Source organism: Brachyistius frenatus, unplaced genomic scaffold, assembly GCF_029030835.1.
Source record: "Brachyistius frenatus isolate BFR_SWC_R1_liver_20210118 unplaced genomic scaffold, ASM2903083v1 Contig_17, whole genome shotgun sequence".
NCBI classification, from domain to species: Eukaryota; Metazoa; Chordata; class Actinopteri; family Embiotocidae; genus Brachyistius; species Brachyistius frenatus.
Genome location: NW_027210616.1, coordinates 1,409,272 through 1,432,123, shown reverse-complemented (window position 1 = coordinate 1,432,123; position 22,852 = coordinate 1,409,272). Strand labels below are relative to the sequence as shown.

At 40.1% G+C, this 22,852-nt stretch overlaps 1 protein-coding gene across 4 annotated transcripts in view; it reads right to left on the bottom strand.

Moving 5' to 3' along the window:
- The window catches only part of diaph2 (diaphanous-related formin 2), a 371,302-nt gene that overhangs the window by 265,408 nt on the left and 83,042 nt on the right, over positions 1–22,852 (bottom strand). For all 4 annotated transcript variants that reach the window (XM_069694231.1, XM_069694228.1, XM_069694230.1 and 1 more), the window contains one exon: positions 12,335–12,474. In XM_069694231.1, the coding sequence (XP_069550332.1) occupies positions 12,335–12,474 (140 nt within the window). The remainder of the gene's footprint in view (positions 1–12,334; positions 12,475–22,852) is intronic.

The window sequence follows — 22,852 nt, the reverse complement described above, 5'->3', positions numbered from 1 at the left end:
CATTAACTTGGGGGAGAACATGTTCATCTAATATTGATGGATATAATCCTCTAGTTAAGTGCCACCAAATTGTGTTACTTTCTGCACTCACGTATATTCCGCAGGCAAAAATGAAAAATGCATGGTCGGTCTTCTGGAAGCAATTTCTTATTGTATATGTTGTGTTATTTCTGCTGGCTTGAGGCAGTTATGTTGTAGTTATGTGACTGGTTATAAAATGTATTTATCCCACAAACAGGAGTACAGATTATGTTTACTAACAAGATGTGTGTTCACTAAACAAGATTTCAGCTTCATCAAAAGTTAATTATGTTGCAGACTTTTCTCAACGAAGATGTTATCCTAATACAAAAAAAGTTTAAATATCTTGCAGATCATCTGTCTTCCTGTCGCACAACATCTGTTTCCCAAAAGAGCAAAATATATTACTGACTTTCTGACATGTACTGCCATAACAGATGTAGTTATGCATGAGAAAATACTGTATCCATCCAATTTCTATGGTCCTTATCTTGCTTACAGTCACAGGGGTCTGAGCCCATGCATTTCATCAGAGGACTCTGGACAGGTCAGTAGTTCATCACACAGCAAACACATGTTTGAAAGGGAGAAACCCCAGACCATCCTGATGTAAGGTAAATGACAGAGCAAAGTACGGAGCCACCATGAGGAAATATGACCTTATATATTGGCATGTGTTGCAATTTATGTTTGTATATTTACTGTTTTTTAAGCTAAACAGTAGCGAGACTCCTTTAAATTCCAAGAAAAAAACCTTAGTGTCTTAAAGTAGCTTAGATGCACCTCAACACCTTTGTCTTCATTCGGTAGCCTCGGTCTATGAATTTGGATACAGGCCCGGCCTCGATTTCCACCCATCCCTCCACTGCTTGTCTGCATATCGAGCTGGCAGCTTGATGACATGGAAAGCTCTGCCCTTCAGGTTGATGGGGGTTGGTTCTTTACGTATGTGAAGTATGAAACCCTACCTGGTCCATTTCACTCATGTCTTGTAATACAAAAAAAAAAAAAAAAAAAACACCACATGGACGTGTTAACAAGGTTAAAAACGGGATTTTCACTTGAGGGTGTCTTTGCATAAAAACTATTACCATCAAGCACACCTTGTGCCATCATTCAGACAGTCCTGACATAACTAGATTTCAAAGTCCTTCACTGAAACCCTCAAAGAGCCATGATCTAAATAAGTTGCAAAAGGATTTTAGTCACCTCACAGTGATGCCAGCATGGACAGAGTGGTACTCCAGGCTGTGTTCAATGTCTTGCTTAAGGGAAGTAGTTACAGCGTGTAGAGCATTGTATATTGCAAGGGTTGCAGATGAAATGTCATAGCAAAGAGTGTGGAAGAGAAAGTGTAAAGTGTGTGTTGAGTTCTACAAATACTTGGCGAGGGAAATGTTAGTACATGATGAAAATATTACTGCGCATCAGCAGCCATGGTAAGTGACTCGACAGAAACAGTGAGAGGCAGATACTGTCGCAGCATTTCTGTTTGACTGATCACTGGCCTCGTGTGTAGATGGCTTGTGCGTGCATTGATTTCAGTCTAAAGACCAGTTTTATTATTTTATCAGGGTTAGGTGGGGAGCTCTGTTACTGAAAGCTTCTGTGCAAGTACGATATCTTTCATATTGTATTACAGGCCGAGCCATACAACTGTCCCTCTGTGGGACTACTGACCTATTCAGTGCAACAGAATTCCAAATGAGGCCCAATGCACCATGCAACAAATAGGTCTGAACAATATAGCTTGAAACCAAGCACCACCAGTGCCTGCTTAGTGATTTAACATGACAAACATGGAGCTACATTACACCCTGATCAATTTAATAGCCAGCTGAAATGACTGTAATGCAATGGGCATATCAGATGACTGATATTAGATATAAAATATTAAATATACATTTCTGTTCCTCACTTCCCGAAGAACAATACATTTATTTCCTTTAACTCATTAAATAAAAATCAACAATCAACAAAAAATAATTTTGACAGTTGTGGACTTTGCTAAAGGTAAAACATATAACAATTGTCAAGGAAATTCTATTGTTTAGTCCTGACAAATTATGAGACTCCTCTGATTCCCTGAATGGGGTGAAGGTCCCATAAGGGACACCCCGACCCCAGGAACTAACTGTTCCTGATACATGTTGATCATGTCTGACTCTCTGTCTCACCGTATTCGGCCAAGGACACAATGTGTTCCTTATAGTTGAGCCCGTGTGAGAGTACAGGCAGAGAGGTGTAGCAACCAGGCATTGCCACATATTGTGATCTCTCTCCTCGTACGAGCTGCTGCCAATAAACAACACTGCGTTGACACCCAAAACGGTCTCCTCTGCCTTCTTCACCTCATCTCCACGATTTCCATCACAACGATCATAGTGTTACTGGAGTTAAATGGTGCTAAAAGCAGACGACAGGGCTCTCTGTTCAATACTCGGTCCAAATTAAGGTAATTCTTAACCCAAACATCATGAAACCTGCAGCTGACGCAACTTACAGCAACACTGATACAAAACACAGCATACAATACTTAATTCATTTTCTCAGCCTACATTTTATCAAGTGTTCCATGAAATATAAAAAGAAAATAAAGAAAAATAAGCCAACCCAGACGGCCCAGGAGGCCATAATTCTCTTCACACAACACAGTAAAGGCCCAAAAAAGTAAATTTGCTCTCTCCTTATATCCTAAACAGCAGTGGAAGAGAAGATCATAATGCTTTTGATACATGGGCTCACATGTGCTTGGGGCTTCATACTACCCTGAGCATTTTAGCATCCACAGTGTGTCCACTAACAGACACTAATGAGACGGACCACCCCTGCCTTTTTTGCTGTAGATCCTTTGAATGCGGCCTGAACAGCTCTGAACAGCTCCGACCTGCTGAGACATGGCCTCTACAAAACCTCTGAAGGTGCCCGGTGGTGTTTGGCACCAAGACTTCAGCCACCTTAGCAGCAGATGGAGCCGCTGTGGAGCAGACCTGTTCCAGCACATCCCCCAACACCCTATCGCCAGTTCATGGTTTGTCGCTCCTCGGACCACTGTTGGTGGCTTTTCATCACTGCTGCCTGGGGGTACCCAACGAGCCTTGCCATTTGGGAGATGCTCCAACCCAGCCTTCTGGCCATAATGTCTTGGCCCTTCTCAAAGTCCCTTAGGTCTTTACACCTGACCATTTCTCCGGCAACCAAGACATTGACAACAAATACTCCCAGACCTTAAAATGAGCTTCTGTTACGAGATAATCAACAGGATTTATTTCACTTGCATACAGTCATGTTTGGCTCATTGGTGTAGAATGTTTGAGAACTGAAGGTTTGGACCTGATGCCACTGCACCAACACACTGTTACATGGACAAACCAACTAACACCTCTTTCTCCATAGTCACACAGCTAGCTTGCCTACAACTACTATTTCCAAATGTAAAATAGTATGAACAACTCTCCAATACAGAATTTGTACAAGCTGTCAAGGTGGTTATGATTTAATTGCTGTGTGTAGAAAGGCTGATAAATTAATCCTGTCCAAATCAAACAACATGTATGAATGGAGGAACTACAGACTACAGAAAAAAACACACACACACACACACACACACACACACACACACACACACACACACACACACACACACACATAGCAGTAAAGTAATTAGAAAACACTTTTTTTTTTTTTAAACGATCATAATTTTTGTTAACCTAAAAACATAACACCCACACTATTCTGTCTGTTATTTTGCTGCCCCTTATTCATATAAACCATCACCTCACACAGGACACAAATATATCAGTGATTAGTAGAAACATGGTAAACTGCCAAGGAACTGAAATGCACTGAATATAATGGACCCCAATGTGCATACAGCATTTATACATACAAATGAAGCCAAAATCATTGACCTGTGTTGACTCTAAAAGAGAACAACAAGCAGCAGATATGTTTCACTTGTAACTCCAGTTAGCATGCACTCCCTGTCCATCCATGCTGTCACTCCACAAAGCTGCACTGATAATATCTCCGGTCTCTTGCTCCTGCTGGCTTTCACACTTCTTAAATGTAATGCACCACAGCGGTGAACATGGAAGAGCTGTGTGCACTGTGTAGATAAACTGTTTGAAAGTAGTTTTCCTGAAACTTATTTTTCATAAGGATATAACAAAAACACAAAGGTTCACTGAGTTACAGCAGAGGAGATATTCAGAGAACCACCTGGGGTGGTACTGTTGTTTGATACTGGTACTACAGCGAGTAGCACAGTCTGAGGACAATATATCTGGAGTCAGCACTCCCCAAATGGGATTTCTGGTGTAGCCAAGCAAGCACAGGAATGGGAACGGTGCAGTGCTCAAAAGGAGCACTTTGCACTTCTAATGGTATTTGAGTCTCAGCTTGATTCCAAAATGTGGCTTTAAGAAAGACTGAAGATCCACTACATAAATTAATGTGGAAGGTTATTGTGCGAGCATGAAAGGAGTGTGAGAGATTGGAGAGTGGAAGTCTCTCGGAATTAAATCAACTATTAAGTTCAGAGAGCTGACAGCACACCATGCTTCATACATACTTTGAAATGACCCCCCCACATGGTGTAAAACACTCCTGAAATGTCTAATCCCCTGAACAACAAGAATTTCCCCACAACAACTCACTGTAGGTTAACAGAAATCAGCAGTACCAACAGATTGCTAAGCTAAAAGGCCTTTTTTTTTTTTCCCAACAACCATTTATTAATTGGTAACATGAAAATTAGAAACTGATCATCAGATTTGATGCAGTGTATCTACAAAACGCTCAAGCTTCTGTAAAGATGACTTTCATCTTTCAACAAGGTGATGGAAATTAAATGGAAAACACTGAAAGAAATTATTCTTTTTTTCAAAGCCATAATGGTGCCATTTTATTCAAGCGTTTACTGCTGGCACCTTTAACAGTAGATCCATGTAAGTGGCAGCGTGAACCTCCCAGACTGTGTTCATCAGAATTTGTGCTATTACTTGATATCTGCGGAGAACGAGTGAAACATTGGGACAGCTCCGCATCGCTCCGAAATTCTGGAGCAGACAGAATGACTTTTGTTAGTTGGGAAAGTTGATAGATGCTTTTTTTCCTGAGCATAAAAGTGTTATATGCATCACTGTTTTGAACATATTGGTCAGATTGCCTGTTCAAATGTTTGTTAAAAATGGATGCAGGTCAAATGACATTTTGGGTTACATCCCACATGCAAAACAAAAAACTGTTTGTGGAATATATGTTAATACAGAAAAATCCACCATGGATATTGTATTGTGTTCAAAGGTATAATATGCTCCAGAACACCGTGTAAACTATGGCCTGGAAACAATGGATAATAAGAAATACTAAAAAGGATAATAATTAGAGATTTATAAGACAGTTATTTCCTATACGTGGCGGATATTTCCTATACTGGGGCAAAATAATTTCCGACTAAATCAATATAAAATTCCAATCAGATATTTCTGAATTATGTATGCATCACTCTGGGGCTGTAACAGATATGGCTATCTTGGAGGTTAACAGATGGTGTCATAAAATGAAATAGGCATCACTCTTAAAATATACTCAGACACTGAGGACATTTATGCCTTCAAAATCATTTTCACTGCCTCTGAGGAAGAAGGGCAAACATCAGCTCTGAAGTCAGCCACAAGGGTAAAAACTAGTTAACTTGCTCATTTCTGACTGCTTGTCACGTCCGTTTGAAGACAGTCATAACATTCATGACACATTTAACAGTCAAATAAAACTCTTTGGCTGTTCTAAAACAAGAATGATTGAACCATCCTGAAAAGTAAGACAAAAATAAATTCACTGATGAATGAATTTCTGAAACATCAGAGGACCAGAGAAGCCTTAGCCTACAGACCTCTAACAAACATTTATGTAATTTTCAAAATCTTTCCCGACTTGTTTCTCCTCGGCGAGTGGCAGAGCAAACTATTCTGAGGACTGGAGGGTAGCTGAGAGTGGTTTGTAACAACACTGGGAGTGTAGACAGCAGAGTCTCGCTGCAAAATGCAAAGAAAATTACCCCCACTGCAAAGCTTTAAACCCCCACTTTACTTCTTTGCTGCGGCAACAGCAGTTTTTTTGGGCATGTTGTGTCTCTCCTCCATCCGTCCACATCCCTTCCTGGAGGATGTTAAACCTCGATCGCCATGGCAGGAAATCAAACTGCCATTATTCTACAAAGTGAGGGGAAGGGAGAAAATGGTCCTTGATCCAGGAAGTTCAAAGGCGGCAGGCTGTCGTTTGTCCTGAGAGAGGTCATCCCCCTGAAATTCACTGAGGACATCTGTTGTTGTTTTTTTTTTTTAATGCTTTATTCTAAAAATAACCCCAATCGACATAAAGTCTGATTAAGCTTACAAAAGCACTATCCAGGATAACAAAGCGGATCAATTATGGCTGATTCACTACGATATTTCCACATAAAAAAATGACAGAGTTGAAACGATTATTAATCTCTGAGGAATCCGAGCGGCCTCATTGATGTCTCCTGTATCTAAACCCTCACGCAAGTCATTCATCAGTGCAGTGTCAACTCATTGCAGTTGTATTGAGAGCCACTGTTCACACTTTGCGCCAGTGCCAGACAAGATTTCAGGCCTAAGTTGTCCAGGGTGTTATACACAACCTGTGAGACGGTCAGTTGCTCATATTTGTTTCAACAGTCACAATAGCAGAAGGACAGATGGATATGCTCCTTTGTGCTGGTGTTAATTGGCCGTTATGCACACAGTAGAAAGAAAAGGCCAAGGGAGGTTGATGCAGGCATATCAGAGTACCAGTTAGTGCTACTACTATTAAAAGTTTCATGCTGAGGGAGTAGCTTTTTTGACACCTTGTAAGTGTGTTGTTTTACTGTCTCAGTTTCTGCCACACACATAAAATGTAATCATTATCAAGTAGATTAATACTTTTTCCAGTATTTATTTTATCAACTTCAATCAAAATGTATATATTGCTGGAGTTTAACTGTCTCAAAATAATGTTTCAGATCATTTAATGGTTTATTTGACAATGACAATCAAAAATTGCACACAGAATATGAGTTGGTTTTTTTTTTTATACTTATGTATTATACTTATAATATGAGGAGCAATCACCACTGTACTTGGCTGAAATGTCAGTGTCCCTCACTGTGTTGTTAAATGCTTAATCATGCTGGGCATTAGGACAGACAGTCAAGAGGACAAGCAACTTAATGTTAGCAGGCATAGTAACTCCAGCGCTCGTAAAAAGCCCATTACTACTGTTCCATGCAACCCTTAGTGCTCAGCTGCAAGCATTCAACTGAGAAAAGCTGGTGAGACTGATTCAGACTCAGAGACGCCCTGTGTGGCAGAGCAGCACGATCATCACAACAGCCCACACCTTAAGTATACAGACAGAGAGAGAAACTTTGGTGTCAGCAAATGCCTCCCGCCTCCGGAAAAAAGACCCCACAAGAAAATGCACCAGAGGTAATGTCTGCCTTGTACCATGAAGATTTCATATAATGAAAAGTTAGGAGCCCAGTTCAATTTTGCTTAAATATGTCTTAGGGATCTGACAGCTAGCAGATCTAATATGGAAGTCCCTGTTGGGATTTGACAGAGTCATAGTGTAATGCTGGGGGCTAAACAGAGGGAACTCTAAAGCCTGGGCAATGGATATGAGCTCTTGTGCCCAGACTCACCAAAACCTCTCTCCTATTTCTATATTGGAAAGTCTATTGATGGAGCAACAGCAGGGTTAGATCAGAGAAACATTTACTTTACTGCTTTGAACAAAAATATAGGATATGCCTGGTCATGGAAACACACATTTAAACATACATGATATGAAGCTGATGACTTTTTGTTTTGATGGCTAAAAAGAAAACCAAAGTGTATTTTGACTACTGAAGTATTACATGTGTTGATATATTTTTAATGGATCTTATCAATGTCCCCACATGTGCACAATAGAGAAAAGAAGCTGTGAAATGAGCGAGAAAAAATAAGGTTGGGCTGAAACACCCCAAGACGTCTTTCCAGCAGAATGAGAAATAAGAGGGTTGTAATTTTCTGTAAGTTGGCATCTCACTTCATGTCAGTGGATTAAGAAATTAATGAAAAGTGGATAGTCAATCTGACACTTCTAAATTAAGAAGCGAGGATCCAAATGACAAAATTAAAAGGGGGGAGAATGAAGTAGAGAAAAAATAATTGGCTGGGGAAATTCGGACAGAAAGAGAAGTGGAAAACATGGCAGCTGAAGAGAAGAGAGTGGAGACAGAGAAGGCAGCGGATGCTCCAGGCAATGCCATCTGTGGGTGGATCTGCAAAGGCTGCATGCCACACACCTGTGTGGGACTGCCTGGGAGATAAGGCCCTCAGCACAATGGCCCTGTGGCCACCTGTGCTGCCAAACAGGTGCACAGCCCAGCCAATTAAACTATTAGACAAACACAGGCCGGTGGGAGCAAATTAGCAGGCTGCCCAAACATCAGAGGAAAAACAAAAAGCAGTAGTAAGCACTCACTGTGAAGAGCAACAACACTTTGATGGCAAGACTTTCATTTCAGCAGACAGCATTATGGTTTATACTAAATGAGGGAGGATAGTGGTTTTGATTAAAATCAAAAAATAAACTCTGAACAAAGTCTAAAATCTCCAAAGTGTACAGAAAGAGACCGCAAAACTAGTTATTTTGTATGAATGAGTTTTAAGTTTCAGAAGAAGAAAAATAAAAGGACACACTGCATCTCATTGTTGGACAGCTCAATAATATTAATCATGTAAGCTTCAGAATCAACAGGGTCAAATCATAAAGTCAGTCTGGAATTACATGAAGAGCCCAAAATGACTGAAACAGCCTGAATCCGCAGGAGAACTGAGGCAAGTTCTCCAAGATGCTTGGAACAACACACCTGCCAAGTACCATGAAGCGTGGTCACACAGAAATATTGATTTGTTTTCAGCTTTCTGTTTATTGCACTTCATATGAGGTTAACTGATAAATAAAAGAAAAGTTCACAGTTTACTTTTTGGGCCTAAAACTTTGGCAGAGTATACTGCACATTACTCTGGATTTTGGGACATATATCGGACAGATTCTTTCTATGTATAAATTGTATGAGGAATTAGAGCACTGACGAATACTGTGCTCTAGATTTATACAAACTCACACTCATAGTGTCTGTTTTGTTACCACTTTGAACCGGGATGTGGGACAGTAACCAGCTGTGGCTGCACATCAGCGTTACTGCAGTTTGTCTCTGCATTCAGAAATATTGTTCAGTATGATAAACAGTGAGGCACATTCAGCAAAGTAAAATAAATGGTAGCACATTATGTACCACTTACTGGTATATATCAATAAGTATTGATTACTACTTGTACAATTTTACAAAGTTGCAAATTTATTTAAATCAAAATTACAGTTTTAATGAATTCCCCAAAATATCAATATGGAAAAGCAGCCCAGACGATCATTATTCTGAGGTGTGAACATGAATGCCCTGCTCTGGCACCTACTTCATGGTTACTTCCAGTATATGATAACATAACTGCATAGCGTACAAAGGTCACATTAACATAGTGGAGTCAAATGCAGACTTCCTGTGTGTTGTGATCCATAACAATTAAGCACATTCATATTAATTAGGAGTAACCTTATCCATGCTTCAAGAAAATAATCAGTCACTTTCCCCGGGAGAGAAACAATAAGAGGCGTAAAGATGAGCAGGGGGACCTGTGTTGCACACTCCTCCTCAGCACACACACCCAAAGGTGCCTCGCTGGACGGGCTTAGCCATCCGTGGGTGGCAACTCCTTCAGAAAGCACGGGTTCCTCATATGCCGGTCAAAGGTTCAGCCATTTAAAAACACCCACAGGGCAAGCCTGGCCTCAGTTACAACCCCTCGGCGTCGGTTGGCCTTTCTGAGTGGAAAGGCTGACTTGACTCCCCACAGCTTGCTGGAGATTTTGGACACTGACTTCACAGCTAGGAAATTGCTCGAGGGACAATTACTTCGCTACTTAGCTATTCATTATGCTATGCTACATCCTAAAATGTGCATGTGTTAAGCTTAACACACTAGATATCGATGCTTTCTTTGTGCATGGAGACCTCATGTTTTTGTTTTTTTGTTTTTTTATCTTGTTAGCCAAACGAATATCTTTGTACAAAAGAAATGTCCGATGAATCATTGGAAAATGCCCATTGTATCCATATCCATGTATAAATGGGTCTACTGAGCATCTGTTGTTGTGGTGAATGTGCAAGGTTTTAGCAGCAGCACACAACTCTTTTGTCTTTGCCTCCAAATTGGTTAATACAGGGTTGCAGCAGTAATGCTGGTGGCACCAAACAGATTAAATAAAAGCTTATCTGGGGCTGTGCCGGCAGATCGTCTCTGTGCGCAGGGTCAACATAAAAATGTATTCCACCTATCCAACGACCATTTAATATGCACCACTCATTGGTTCACATTAAGAAACATCTCCTCAACAGTGGGCCGGTAAATAATTCAGATGATCTGCTGTCACTAAGGGTTCCGTTGCACTAGTGGGACCAAATTAAATGGAAGATCTCATTTACAGGACAAAAGCAGAGAATTTGGGTAACAAGTACAAAGGAGGCTAGAAAAATCTCTGAGGCCTCAGAAAGAATGACTCGAGCCGAACAAAGCTCAGGAGAGAATGAAGGGGGAAAATCTGAAATTATGTTTTTTTTTTTATATATATATAAATTCACAATAGATTAAAGAAAAGATGATACCACCATCTTTAATTTGGTGAGATGAGAGGCGGTTTGTGCACATGAAACAGGCCAATGTGCTATTTAAGAATAACTGGCTTTCTGATTTGGATTCCTAGGCCTCCTTATCTATTAGATATCTTTAGACAGAGCAGTTTGGAATAGCACACGCACTCCCAGTGACTGTCAGCTTGTGCTCATTTGGTCGGCATTATTTGTTGTTGTTGTTGTTTGTATTATATGTGCTAGTTTAAATGTGTAAACTGTGGTTCTTCTTGTCTGACAGATCTACAAGTAGCAGGTCCGATGCACTTCCGTTAAAAAAATCCACTCAGATCTGAATAATGTAATATTAATGTTCTGAATAATTTGAAATAGGCAATATCAAAACTGCATTTTATCATTTCTAAATAAATAGACAAAGGAATAAATTGTAAAATAAACATTTGTACATTTTTAACATATTCATGATCTTACATGAGTTGATCAAAAAGTTATGAGACTGCTTCTGATGAAGGCTAACGAAGCTGGACACCGTACACGCAGATGGAGCAGGCGGAAGCTATACATTTTGTGAGTGTTCCAACTTCCGTCGCTTGATCAACATCAGCATCTGAGTTACACATGCTGACAGGGCATTGTTCATACTCAGGAAGTGTCATACCAATCAATGTATTAATATTCAGTTCCATCATATTTTTCCTTTGCATACCCACATTGCATTACAATTTCATTGAGACTTATATCTAAAATTAACATTATACCTCACACAGCTTGACACCATGACTTAATGCTTTTCCATACACCTTGTGATTGTCCTTGTTCCTCATCACTCAGTCTGAGCTTTCTGTCAGTCCCCTGTGTTGTGTGGTGAGTCTTCACTGTAGTCAGGATAGCTTTTGGGTGCACAATACATTACATGCCATTGTATCCTTAAGACACATTTAGTATGCTTTTTCAAAAGTGTGAACAGGGTGACACCAAAAAATAAGTTAATCTTACGTTAATATCATTGCATTTTTACCTCAATTAAAAAAAATTAAAAAATAAAAGTGTTGTACAATCAACTATGAAACCACTTTCCCAACATTTTCTTGCTAATCTTGGGAACACTTATACAATTTCCATTAAGCAGAATGTTTTTATACTGGTCAAAACTGCTGAGGTCAGACTGCAAATATATTGCGTCTGCAAGGAGTTTTTCTCAATTGGATATTTCATGTAGAAATAACCAGAGGAAAACTTTGTGAATAACCTAACAAACAGTGACATAATCACATTGTGTGTTTGTACTGTGACTATTGTAAAATATAAAACTACAGAAAGAGCTAATCCTTCACAGCTCAGCGGCATGACACTTTATTCCAGCAGTCTGTAGTTGTGAGCATGAGAACAATTCACAGTGAGCTTTCTTTTGATTTTGACAAACCTATCATTTTGCCAATAATAAGAGGTACTCCCAAAAAGTGATGGTATTTTCAAATATCTGTCAGAAAACCTCCCCTGGTGCAACTCACAGTTTGCAGCTAGTGGGAAAAAACTTCAGTTACTCACCTGACAGGGTTACTCGTAAGAGACACTCTGAGGGATTCCAGGCAATTGAGCAGCTTTTCTTCTGTGATACCAGAGCGCAGTTCATGGACATATTCTTGGGATGAGAGTGTACACTCATGCTTGCTGTTCCTAAGTCCACCCTGCAAACAGAACATCAGTTTGACAATTATTAGATTGCATCAGCATAGTAATGCAAAAATAATTAAACATCGATGAAGGACTTGTAAGATTTGACTCAAACAACATCCTCCTTAAAACAGAGACAGGTTAATGAACCTACATTTTCTGTTATATTGAATCAAATAATGAAATAATAACTCATCAATACCACAAAGAGGACTTTATATGAAGGTGTAATTGTTGAAACTTGTTTTGACTTAATCTGGATTCTAACAATGGTGCTAGTAATAAAAGCTAGCCATAATTTCTTTGTTTTAGGAAAAGGAAGAGATTTGCCAGTCAATTTCTCTTTTTCTCAATCAGCCAAAGCTCTAATGATAGACTATCCTCGCAGTGAGCCAAACACAGCCGCTATATGCTATCTGTATCAGCTCCCGCTTGAAGTAAATGGATTCTTGTGTATAATCTCCACTGGGACATGTTGCTACACTGATGCTTACACAATAAGACTACCTATTGGCAGCAAGGCACACACTTTGAGCACAACAGGGAAACACACATTTACACTCAGTCTCCAAGCACACACTGAAGTACTTTGAGCGTTGTGCAACGCATTGGGTTACATCTTGAAACCAAAGTAATAAACTGAATGAATCTATATTTGGCCTGGCATAATTTTAAAGCAGTCAAACGATCAAAAAAAAAAAAAAAAAAAAAAGGCCTCTACCTGTATAAGCTCTAACAACAAATCTGTTATAATAATTTGGGAATTTCTAGACTCCATTGTTAAAATAATGGTTGAGTGAGGGCATCATACAAAAGAAATGAGGTAACGGCATTACATATGCCTAAACCAGACTGCTAGTCAAAATCATAATTTCTGCATTCATCCCCGGACTGCTGGTTCCCCACAAAGTGAGCTTCGCTAATGGGCAGTTTGGGAAGTAATAAGCTTGCTCATTTATCTGGGGAAAAGAGAGGCCTGCTGCTCTCCTGCAATGCACAGTCAACATGAAAGAAATTTCATTCTGCGGGGGCAGGGGTGCATACCAGAGGCCGTCGAAGAACAGCAAGCTACCAATAATTATTAGGCCTAAACTGAGCTCATGGTTTGATTGGCTCCATTATAAATATGTATTTGATGAAGGATGATGTAGAATGACACTCCTCAAATTGCAGGAGGGATCCCTGGCAAAACCAATTACAATATTTAATTATTTAGCAGATATGTAATCGCACAGAGCCTATAGTATCTTATGTATTTGTCAATGTGAGTAGGAAAAATAATCTACAAATGCCATTTTATAAGTACATTTCCTTTCAATACTCTCTTTGTTACACATAGATGAAACATCTTTCTTTTTTTTTTTCTACTATCATTCTCTCCTATGGCTTTCAAAATATTCTGCTGTGATATTGTGATTTCAATACTTGTAAAAAACATATCAAAGAAGTTAAACCTCAGAGTATACTTTCCAATAATTGTAGTTTTCCAAACTATAGTTAGATTTTGTTTTTTGTTTTATTAAATCCCTTTCCTGTCTTTTCTCCATTTTTCTCAGCTTGATCTATATGAACACTCACACTGTTCATCTTGTTCTCAAGTGCTTTTGGGATGAACGTGGAGGAGTGACTGGTTGATCTTTTATCTGAATGAAGATAGTTATTAGGCCAGAGGGGAGATAAGAATCCTTCTCATTATTATCTAGATTTCACATTACAAATCACAGAATTCTTTGTTGTATATTTCTGCCAAACACGATTTTACATTCTTTTACATTCTTTTTTTTTTTTTTCAAGTTTGACAGCTGTAGAACAGCTACATTAAAAGACGTAAGAAAATAATAGACACTGATACAACCAGATAGACAGGATGTGAAATTTCAATTTGATGGAGACGATGAGACAGACGCTCCAAACACTAGAGATATATATTCAAGGTTTAACTTAGACAGGGATGTAAAGGTGTCATTATAGTGGATATAACCATGACAATTACACCCTGAGTGCTAATGCTTTACCAGGGCTCCACCAGACTATTGCTAAGAGCCTCAGTCTTCGCTGTGATTATTGTCTGAAAACCCTGTTCGCGTTAACGTCTGCTCAGCCACTCAGTCACTCAGCAGCCAAGTTCAGTGGTTCACTGTGATGATGTCAAAGTCAAGTGTTTTTTTGTAGTTACAGCAGTGGTAGAGCTTTGACGCATAAAGAGGTGAATGCCGATTGGTTAAAGAGTGCGCCAAATTTTTACATTAACCCGAGATCTACGCCTAGTAGGATGCAACGACTGGAAATTAATCCTTATGGAGCGTGATCACTTATCAAAGATTACAGAACTGAGCATTTAAACAGCTGATTAGAAATCATGGATCCAATCATGTCAGGAAGGAAGGAACAACATACAGTCCATGTAAGAGTTACCTGTCCTCAAAAAGTAGAAGGGGAAATTTTAACAATTGGAACTGGCAGATTGTCAGGCTGAACATTGTTGGGAGTTGGTATGAAATGCTGCTTGTCTTCTGAAAAATATCAGTGTTGAGTGTTGCACCATAACAGAAGCCAAATCACCACATCTTTTTTTCTGTAGAGAAGGCCTGCGGTTTTAGAAAACACACTGCTGTCTGCACTTGATCAGTTCAGACAATAATAAAATCTTAAACAACCGGGTGGTTAGACGGTGGAGAAGCGGTATGTCGGAGCCTCAGCTGAATAAAGCTTTAAAGATAATGGGAGATGAGATGTATTAAAGTCACGGTGCTGACTAAGGACCCGTTGTCTGCCATTTCACCGAGGCTTGACTTCGCTGGCATTAGAGTTTGATAAGATATACTCAGCGGTTTTGCAAAAGACGGCTTGCAAGATCTCAAGTTCAAAATACACAAAAATTTCAACATCACTAATAAACATTCAACATTTAACAGTAAATATATGCACTTTCTGCAAACTAACCAAGACCAAAATAACATGTTGACCCACACATAGCACAAGAATACTGTAACTCTTATGAGAAAAAAACAACAACACGTTATTTCAAATATAAAAATGCAGCTTATATTACTGTGATTCCACGACTGGATATGGCTGATTATGTGACTGCATTTTCAGAACAGTACTTCCTCAGTCATGGGCAGTGAGAGGCAAATACATCACTCACTTTTTATTTGTATACTTAGCTCTCAGTAGTTCCCAGCAGGCATGCCACTATGTCCAGAAAAGCTAGAGCTCTGGTTTCACCACATGCTCTGACCTCTGGAAACCAAAGACACTGACCATGAACTGCTTTTTCATGACCCTAGCCCAAATCAATAGGATCCTTTGGGATAATATCAACATTACCACCATACTGGCAGCGAAGAAACAATCTGCGGAGTGAGGTGGGGGTAGCGGGGGATTACCTGCTGACCACTGGGTAATAGAGTTTTCCCCGTCAGGCTCGCAAAAATGGTCAACAGAAGAAAATGGTGCAAAAGAGACCCTAGAGAATGGGAGTAGGAGAAGATGGAGAGATGGGGAGAAAGATGGTGCGCGTTTGCGATGCAGCAGTGAGACGTAAAAAGTGAATGAAGCATAGGGAGTATGAGGGCAATAGAAAAAGTAGGGGAAAAGATACAAAAATAAAGAGTATGGGGGAGAAAGGGCAGAGGAGAGAGGGAACATCAGGAGACACTGCAACCTCAACAGCAGAGGACAGACACAGCCTTTTGACCACAGCCTAGAGCCTCATCTCCTGCCGCTTATTGAATCCCCTATTTGTCGATAACAGTATTTCCTGCCAAAGAAAATAGTGCTGGGAGCAATTACTTCAGCGAGCCTGTCAATTTCATTTTGGGGGGGTTAGGGGAGCATCGAGGCTCATTCCCTCTTCCTCTATCACCTCAGTCTCCCTTTCTGTATGCCATAGGGGAGTGACAGAGTGCCGCGCCTTCTATCGAGGGCAGGGCAGGGAGACAATGCCAATGCGGCTGCACCTCCACATGTCATCCTCACCTGTAATGAGCCTATAACAAGCTGGCAGCTTCCTCAGTGCCCAGTGCTCTGCACACTCAGGCAGACTGATAAATACATTATTCAGCCCCTTTGTCGGCTTACTGGAAAACTACATAAGCAGTAACATGCCCGGCCTGGAAGCCAGCGCTGGGAGAGAGTTCCCGGCTGGACATGCTTCTTCCATTCAGTCGGTCGTGCTACCCGCTCTCTCCATCTCTCTCAAACACACACACACTTATTAAAGTCTATAAAATGATTTTTTTTTCCCCCAATTCTCCTCCAGTGTTATGCGGTTTAGAGGACCAATTAATAAGTGATGTTTTAAAGATTTCCTCAAATAGCAATCATGAAAGTCATCCAGCGCTTTATGATTGATTCATGTGCTTTCTCTAAAAGCAAAATCATTACATTACTGTATTCATTTGAACTACACAACTCGTGCATGGACTGCATGGTATTTAAACGAGGGCACAGATGTCAGACAATGACCTAACTCTTCGGAGAAGCAAATTATACCAAGATAGAAAGAAATAGAACTTCACTGATTTGATTCTTTGAATTTGAAACAGTAACAAGATGAAACTTGATGATGATATCTAAATATTGCTTGTTTTACTGTTCTGAATAAATCAGTTTTGAAAAGAAGCCATACGTTTGCTGTGTCTCATTCATCCGTTCCTCGTAGCTGAAGGTGACTAACAACTAGGCTGGGTACCAAACGTTGATACTTTTATGACACTGTTCTTGGGATGTAATGAATCCAAGCATTAAAACGCATGGCCCCCACCCTACTACACCCCCAAAAAGTCAGACAAAAAGTTATAGATTACTGAAAATCTAATTACTGCTTCTTTGTGTGTAATTAATGAAAATTACGAGAGCACCCTACTGCTCTATGTAAAAATAATAAAGATAGAATCTGAGCAATTAGAGCATATCCAGCTACATGATAGCCATGTTATAACTTAATTTCCTGTTCATTAGGGGTTGGTAGATTAGTTGAGAGAAATGATACCACGAGAATGGGTAACAGACAGTCTAGCGACAGGTAGAAGCAAATGTCACACGTCTCACACGTTCCTTTATGATACAAACAGGACCAATGAACAATGCTGTCAACACAACCACACAGGGAAATAAGGTTTGCAAAGTGCAGTCACAAAGAGACTAATGTGAGAGATGTTACGACACATGAAATGAACAATCCTACATTTAACACAATCCAAAGTTTGGCATGGGAGTGTGACAGCAGTCACGGTAAAGGTCAACGGGAACACGGATCAGTTGAGATGCTGGTTGGATGGACAATGAGTTTTCCCTAGCCCTACTTAAAGGACAGAGTTCTGCTGCTGGCAGATAAGACATTTCATCTAGCCACCAGGGCGCAGGGCTCCCAGCTCAGTGGGGGATTTCCCACCAGACCATGTGGCCAAGTATTTCATCTCTTTCTCTCATCGTCCATCTACAATTCAGTCTTTTTTTTACTTCTTCCTTTATTCATTATTTTTACTTTCTGTCTCTCCATAGTGAGGTGTTTTTGAACCCTGTGTGACAGCTACAAAGACATATGTGTTTCTCTGTACACACCAGGGGCTTTTTTTTCTCCCGCTTTCTATTTATTTGTCTTCCTATATCTTCTGCCAGTTGTGGTAAAAAAATAAATAATAATTATATATATATATATATATATATGTACAGGCTGCTTTATTTTTCTATGTCTAGTCAACAACAACTTGCTGATAACACACAATTAGCCCTACAACATTCTCTCAATAATCAGGCCAGTGGCATTATATCTTGTGTCCATACAAGACAAGCTCACTGCAACAGGGCAGCAGACTGAGAAGTAAGAAGCAGTGAGGTATTAGGCTGGTTGAAAATAACACTGCAGCGTTCACTTAGTGAGAAACACTGGGCAGTGGCCAAGGAATCGTGGTGTTTGTGTATTTTTGTGCTGATCCCCAAGGTCTGGAAGAAGAGTACCCGGTGACAGCAGCGACCACAAAAAATGAGGATATTAAATAATTCCACTCCTATTTTAGTTCAACACAAAGATACCCACAATAGTTTGTAAAGGTAATTCAATTACACACAGGGGAGTGCTGCTTCTAAAGTTGTGTGGCTGGAGTGTGTATGCATGAATACATTGAAAGGTCAGACCAAAAAAAAACATGGAGCAACTCAACCATAGGGCAAAATAAATATTAGATTTATTTATTCAGAGGTAGAATTCATACAGGGATATGTTTTTTATTAAAGAGAGGCCATGTTCTTTTAAAAGGGTTTAACATTTTCGAACAAAACAGAAAGGTTTTAGGATTTAGTTGTACTGCAGTAATTACTGAAGGGCATTTAGGTGCTTCTGGAAAACCACATTTTAAGGCAATTATGAACCAAGAATTAAAAGGTATTATTTCAGCTCCATTAAGACTAACTACTTCTGGACAGTTGAAAGAAAGATTTTGTTTTTGCCAGAGGCTACGTCACAAATAACACGATTGTCTTAGTATGAGTAAGAATAGCATGTATGATGTATATAATTCTTCACTGCACTGTGTAATATGGCAGCTGCTTGGCAGGTTTTGCTGTAACAATAATTATGAAAAATACTTGCAACCTTTCACAACTTAAATCCTGCCAAAGTCAAAGTAGAAGTCAGTTCAAGGTTAACCTCTTTGTGATACTTCCACCTTGACCTTTACCAGCCTAACAACAAGGGTGATTGTCTCACCTCCTTCCTTTCTCTTTCACACCTTTACCTTTAGCTTTAGCTTGACCCACGCCAGACAGTTTGAGCTTTGGAGAAAAACACACAAACACATAGCAAACATGTCCGTCTGACTTTCTGCGTCCCAGTTGTGAACAAGGTGAGGGCAGAGCAAAAGGCACCGTCAGCAGACTCCCTTGGCTTTAATCCCACTGAAAGTTGACCTGCAGTATGCCATCATCAGTGTTTCAAATAGTAGGAAAAGGATATCCACAACGCCAAAATATTGAGTCGAGGAGAGCTGGATTCCTTATCAACACAGGGGGTGAAGCAGTCATCATCAGTGAAGCAAGGTTCAAATCAAAACCAAAGTCTACCACTGTCAAACGGAAACTCCAAAAACCACTCATTGAAAGTCGATGCAAATAACACCAAGCTACTGAACTGCTCTAACCCTTTTAAACTGATGAGACTGGAAGATGAAATTCAAATGCCTGTGTAATAAAGAAAACATCAATGAAACATGATGTTGAACACTCATGGAAATCATCCAGAAGTAAAGACTGAACTTTGTGGCTAGCAAAAAGAAAAAGGATAAAAGCCAGATGAGAGAGGGATGGTGTGATGAATAATAATAAGAATAACATATTTAAAAGAAAATATTGACACATTTAAGAGCTACAGTTACAACAGACCAACACACACAGAGAGGATTCAATGATTTCAGTGATTTTTGTTTTCTGGCAGAAACCAATTTTTCACATTTTTCCTTATAACAATGTTAGCAGTTGTATATTTATGTATGTATAATAATGCATGAAATACAATGTTGGATATTTCCCGAATTAATTATATTTCTATTGTTAATCAATGCTGTGCCTGTCTCTTGGGTACTTAGTCAATTTAATCGTCACTCCTTTATATATAGTGCCATAATATTTGATGGTAGGTAAGGATATTGTCCATTAAAATTAGATTACGCGGCACAACTCTTCTCCCTGTGTTTTATTCATGCGTCATTGACTGAATAAAAACATGTGTACAGGAGAAGAGTTGTGTGATATGTTTTAATTTTGATTTAAGCTCACTCCTATCCCCTGCTCTGCACCCTGCTGTCTGTGCATTCTCAGAGTAAATAGTTGAGGGTTGTGTTACCATGTCCTCACTCTATCTTAGGGGTTATAATGAAGTGCAATTATACTGCACATGCGCAATCCAATTGATCTGAGCCTTCTATACGTAAGTTAGAATGTGTGTAGAATCGGTATGATACTTAAATACGAAAAAGTTCAAAATAAAATGGAAGAAACTTTTATTTTATTTGGTGTTGCATTGGGTTAAATAGGGGCACATGTATTAATACATCTGTTGACATTAGGGAATTAGTGGCCAGCAATTTAAAAATTCCTGAAACAAGCCCACTCATGGTTATGGAAAAAGTTGTGGTTTTGGAGCTCCTACATGATCTTCTGCTTCAGGGCCTGGAATCGTAATGCCTATAACCACTTTGGCCTTGCCCTATTGATTCTCTGTAGCAACTTTCACATCCCAATGCAAGCAACACTTCTGTGCACACATACCCCGAAGAATGCAGAGCCACATGCGCGGGGGGGTGTCATATATTGTTAAACAGTTGACCCGAATCTTACTCGGTTAACTTCAGCTCTCTTTTAACATTTTTGTGTGTATATTTAAGTAAAGGCCACTAATGCCACAGTTAATTAATGCCTGACAAGAGCTGCAAAGCTTAAATCACAAATTTCCCAATTTTGTGCATCTCTGTGGGCCTGTGTGCGAGTGTATATGAGCACGTAAATTAATATGGGTCTGCACACACAATTGTGTGTGCGTGCATGTGAGCCTGTGTTTGTACATGTAAGTTTTTTGGGTTTGTGTGTGGTGGTGGTGGAGAATATTCCCCTTAGCAGTTGTCCCTGTGCTTTGCAGGACTCGTGTCTGCACTGAATTTCAATGACACTTCTATAAAGATAGGAGCAGATGTCAGCCAGCTCACTGAAAGTCAGGTGGAAGAGAGTGAGAAAAGTAAAGTAAGTAAAATTGACTGCACACTGGCCACAGTGAGAAGTCTGAAGTTGCACGTCTATTTGCAGCAGTTTATTACAAGTGTGATTTACCGTGTCATTTAAGAAAATGTCTTTCAACATGAAAAACAAGCAAACTCGAACTGACGACTCAGTTAAATGTGGTGTTAACGCTGGGGTGGGCCGTCTTTTTTGCTATCTTTTGGTTCCATTGAGCCATCCTTCCATCCTTTAAAAATAGTGTTATTCAAGTGGGCTAGGAGGACACTACATGTCAGCATCTCCTCTTGGCTCTGCACTCAGGCTTTAAAAATTCGACCCCGTGACGGAGGCTTTAGGCCAAAGTATGTCAGAGAAAGAACTTTCCCATTGGCTATTCTGCAAATGCAGATACACATTCACATATACCTTGGGGTAGTCTTGACTTTGCTATGTAAAATGTCCATAGAAGACTTAAGTTGCAATTTGGTGCTATACAAATAAAAGTGAATTAAACAAATATCAAGCCTGATTCAGTGGAGAAAAAGTTGCAATCGCAGCATTGATAAAAACTAGGAAACATTGAGCCAAATGCTTGCACTCTCCTTCCTCCGAGGTGCACGGAAACCGACCAAGGTGAAGCTGCTACACTCAAGTGGAGGGCGTGGACGGAGGGTAACCGTGCAAGGACATAGCAATGGCCTCAACTCACACCCTGACATCGAGGCTCACAGCCCATGGAGCAAGCCGCCGGGAACGCATTTCTCAGGTGGAGGTGGTGGCGGTGGTGGAGGACACGCTGCCGTTTGGAATGAGGGCGCAGATACGGGCGACCAGAGCCCCAAGTGGTGGCGGACTTCGTGCATCTTCGGAGACCCACCAGGAAGAGCGACGGGCCAAATTGAATTTACACCCAGTTGAGATCTAATCCCAGTGCAAACATGATTACCACAAAATGTGGTCTGACTGATCTGCTCTGATTCCAATGCCTTCTGCGTATATTTACACCTTGCCTTAACATGCATTTCCAAATAATGCAGGGTACCAAAGACAGCTGATGGACAGATTTTATGTGGGTTTGTGAGCAAGATCCTTACAGACGCTTATGGATTTTTTTCCCCACTTACTCAACCTAAAAATAAGCCCTTGCACTGACTCCCCCACACTACTTTCAAGATAATGCACTACACTGCAACCACTCACCAATCAATGCAAGGTCAGCCGGATGCTCGATATTGTCCCAAAAGTTCTCCAAAAGCACAAAGACACGAGGTATTTCGTATGTAGATAAGGTGAGATAGTGATCACATTTGTACAGTTAAATAAAGTGACAAATAATGACTGAAGAAAACTTGAAAGGCATGAGAAGCCTTCTGAGCACTTGCTTCCCGCTCATGTACTCTCAGTGTCGTGGCAGAGGGAGTTGACAAGTGAGCTGGTAAGCAGGTAAAGTCACACAGGATCTAATTTAGGTTTTCACTGTGGTCTCTGCTGCATTGATTGCTATGTGAAGGCCTAATGAACTCTGTACTCTGTGCTTTTGTATCCAGCTCTGGGAGCTTGGGTATGAAGCCAAGAGCTGCAACTGCCAACTAAAAGTTTGGAGACGGACTACAAAAAAGGTCTGAAGATAGGAAAACAAAGCTGAAACAATGAATAAATGAGCGCGAGTGCTGATGCTGG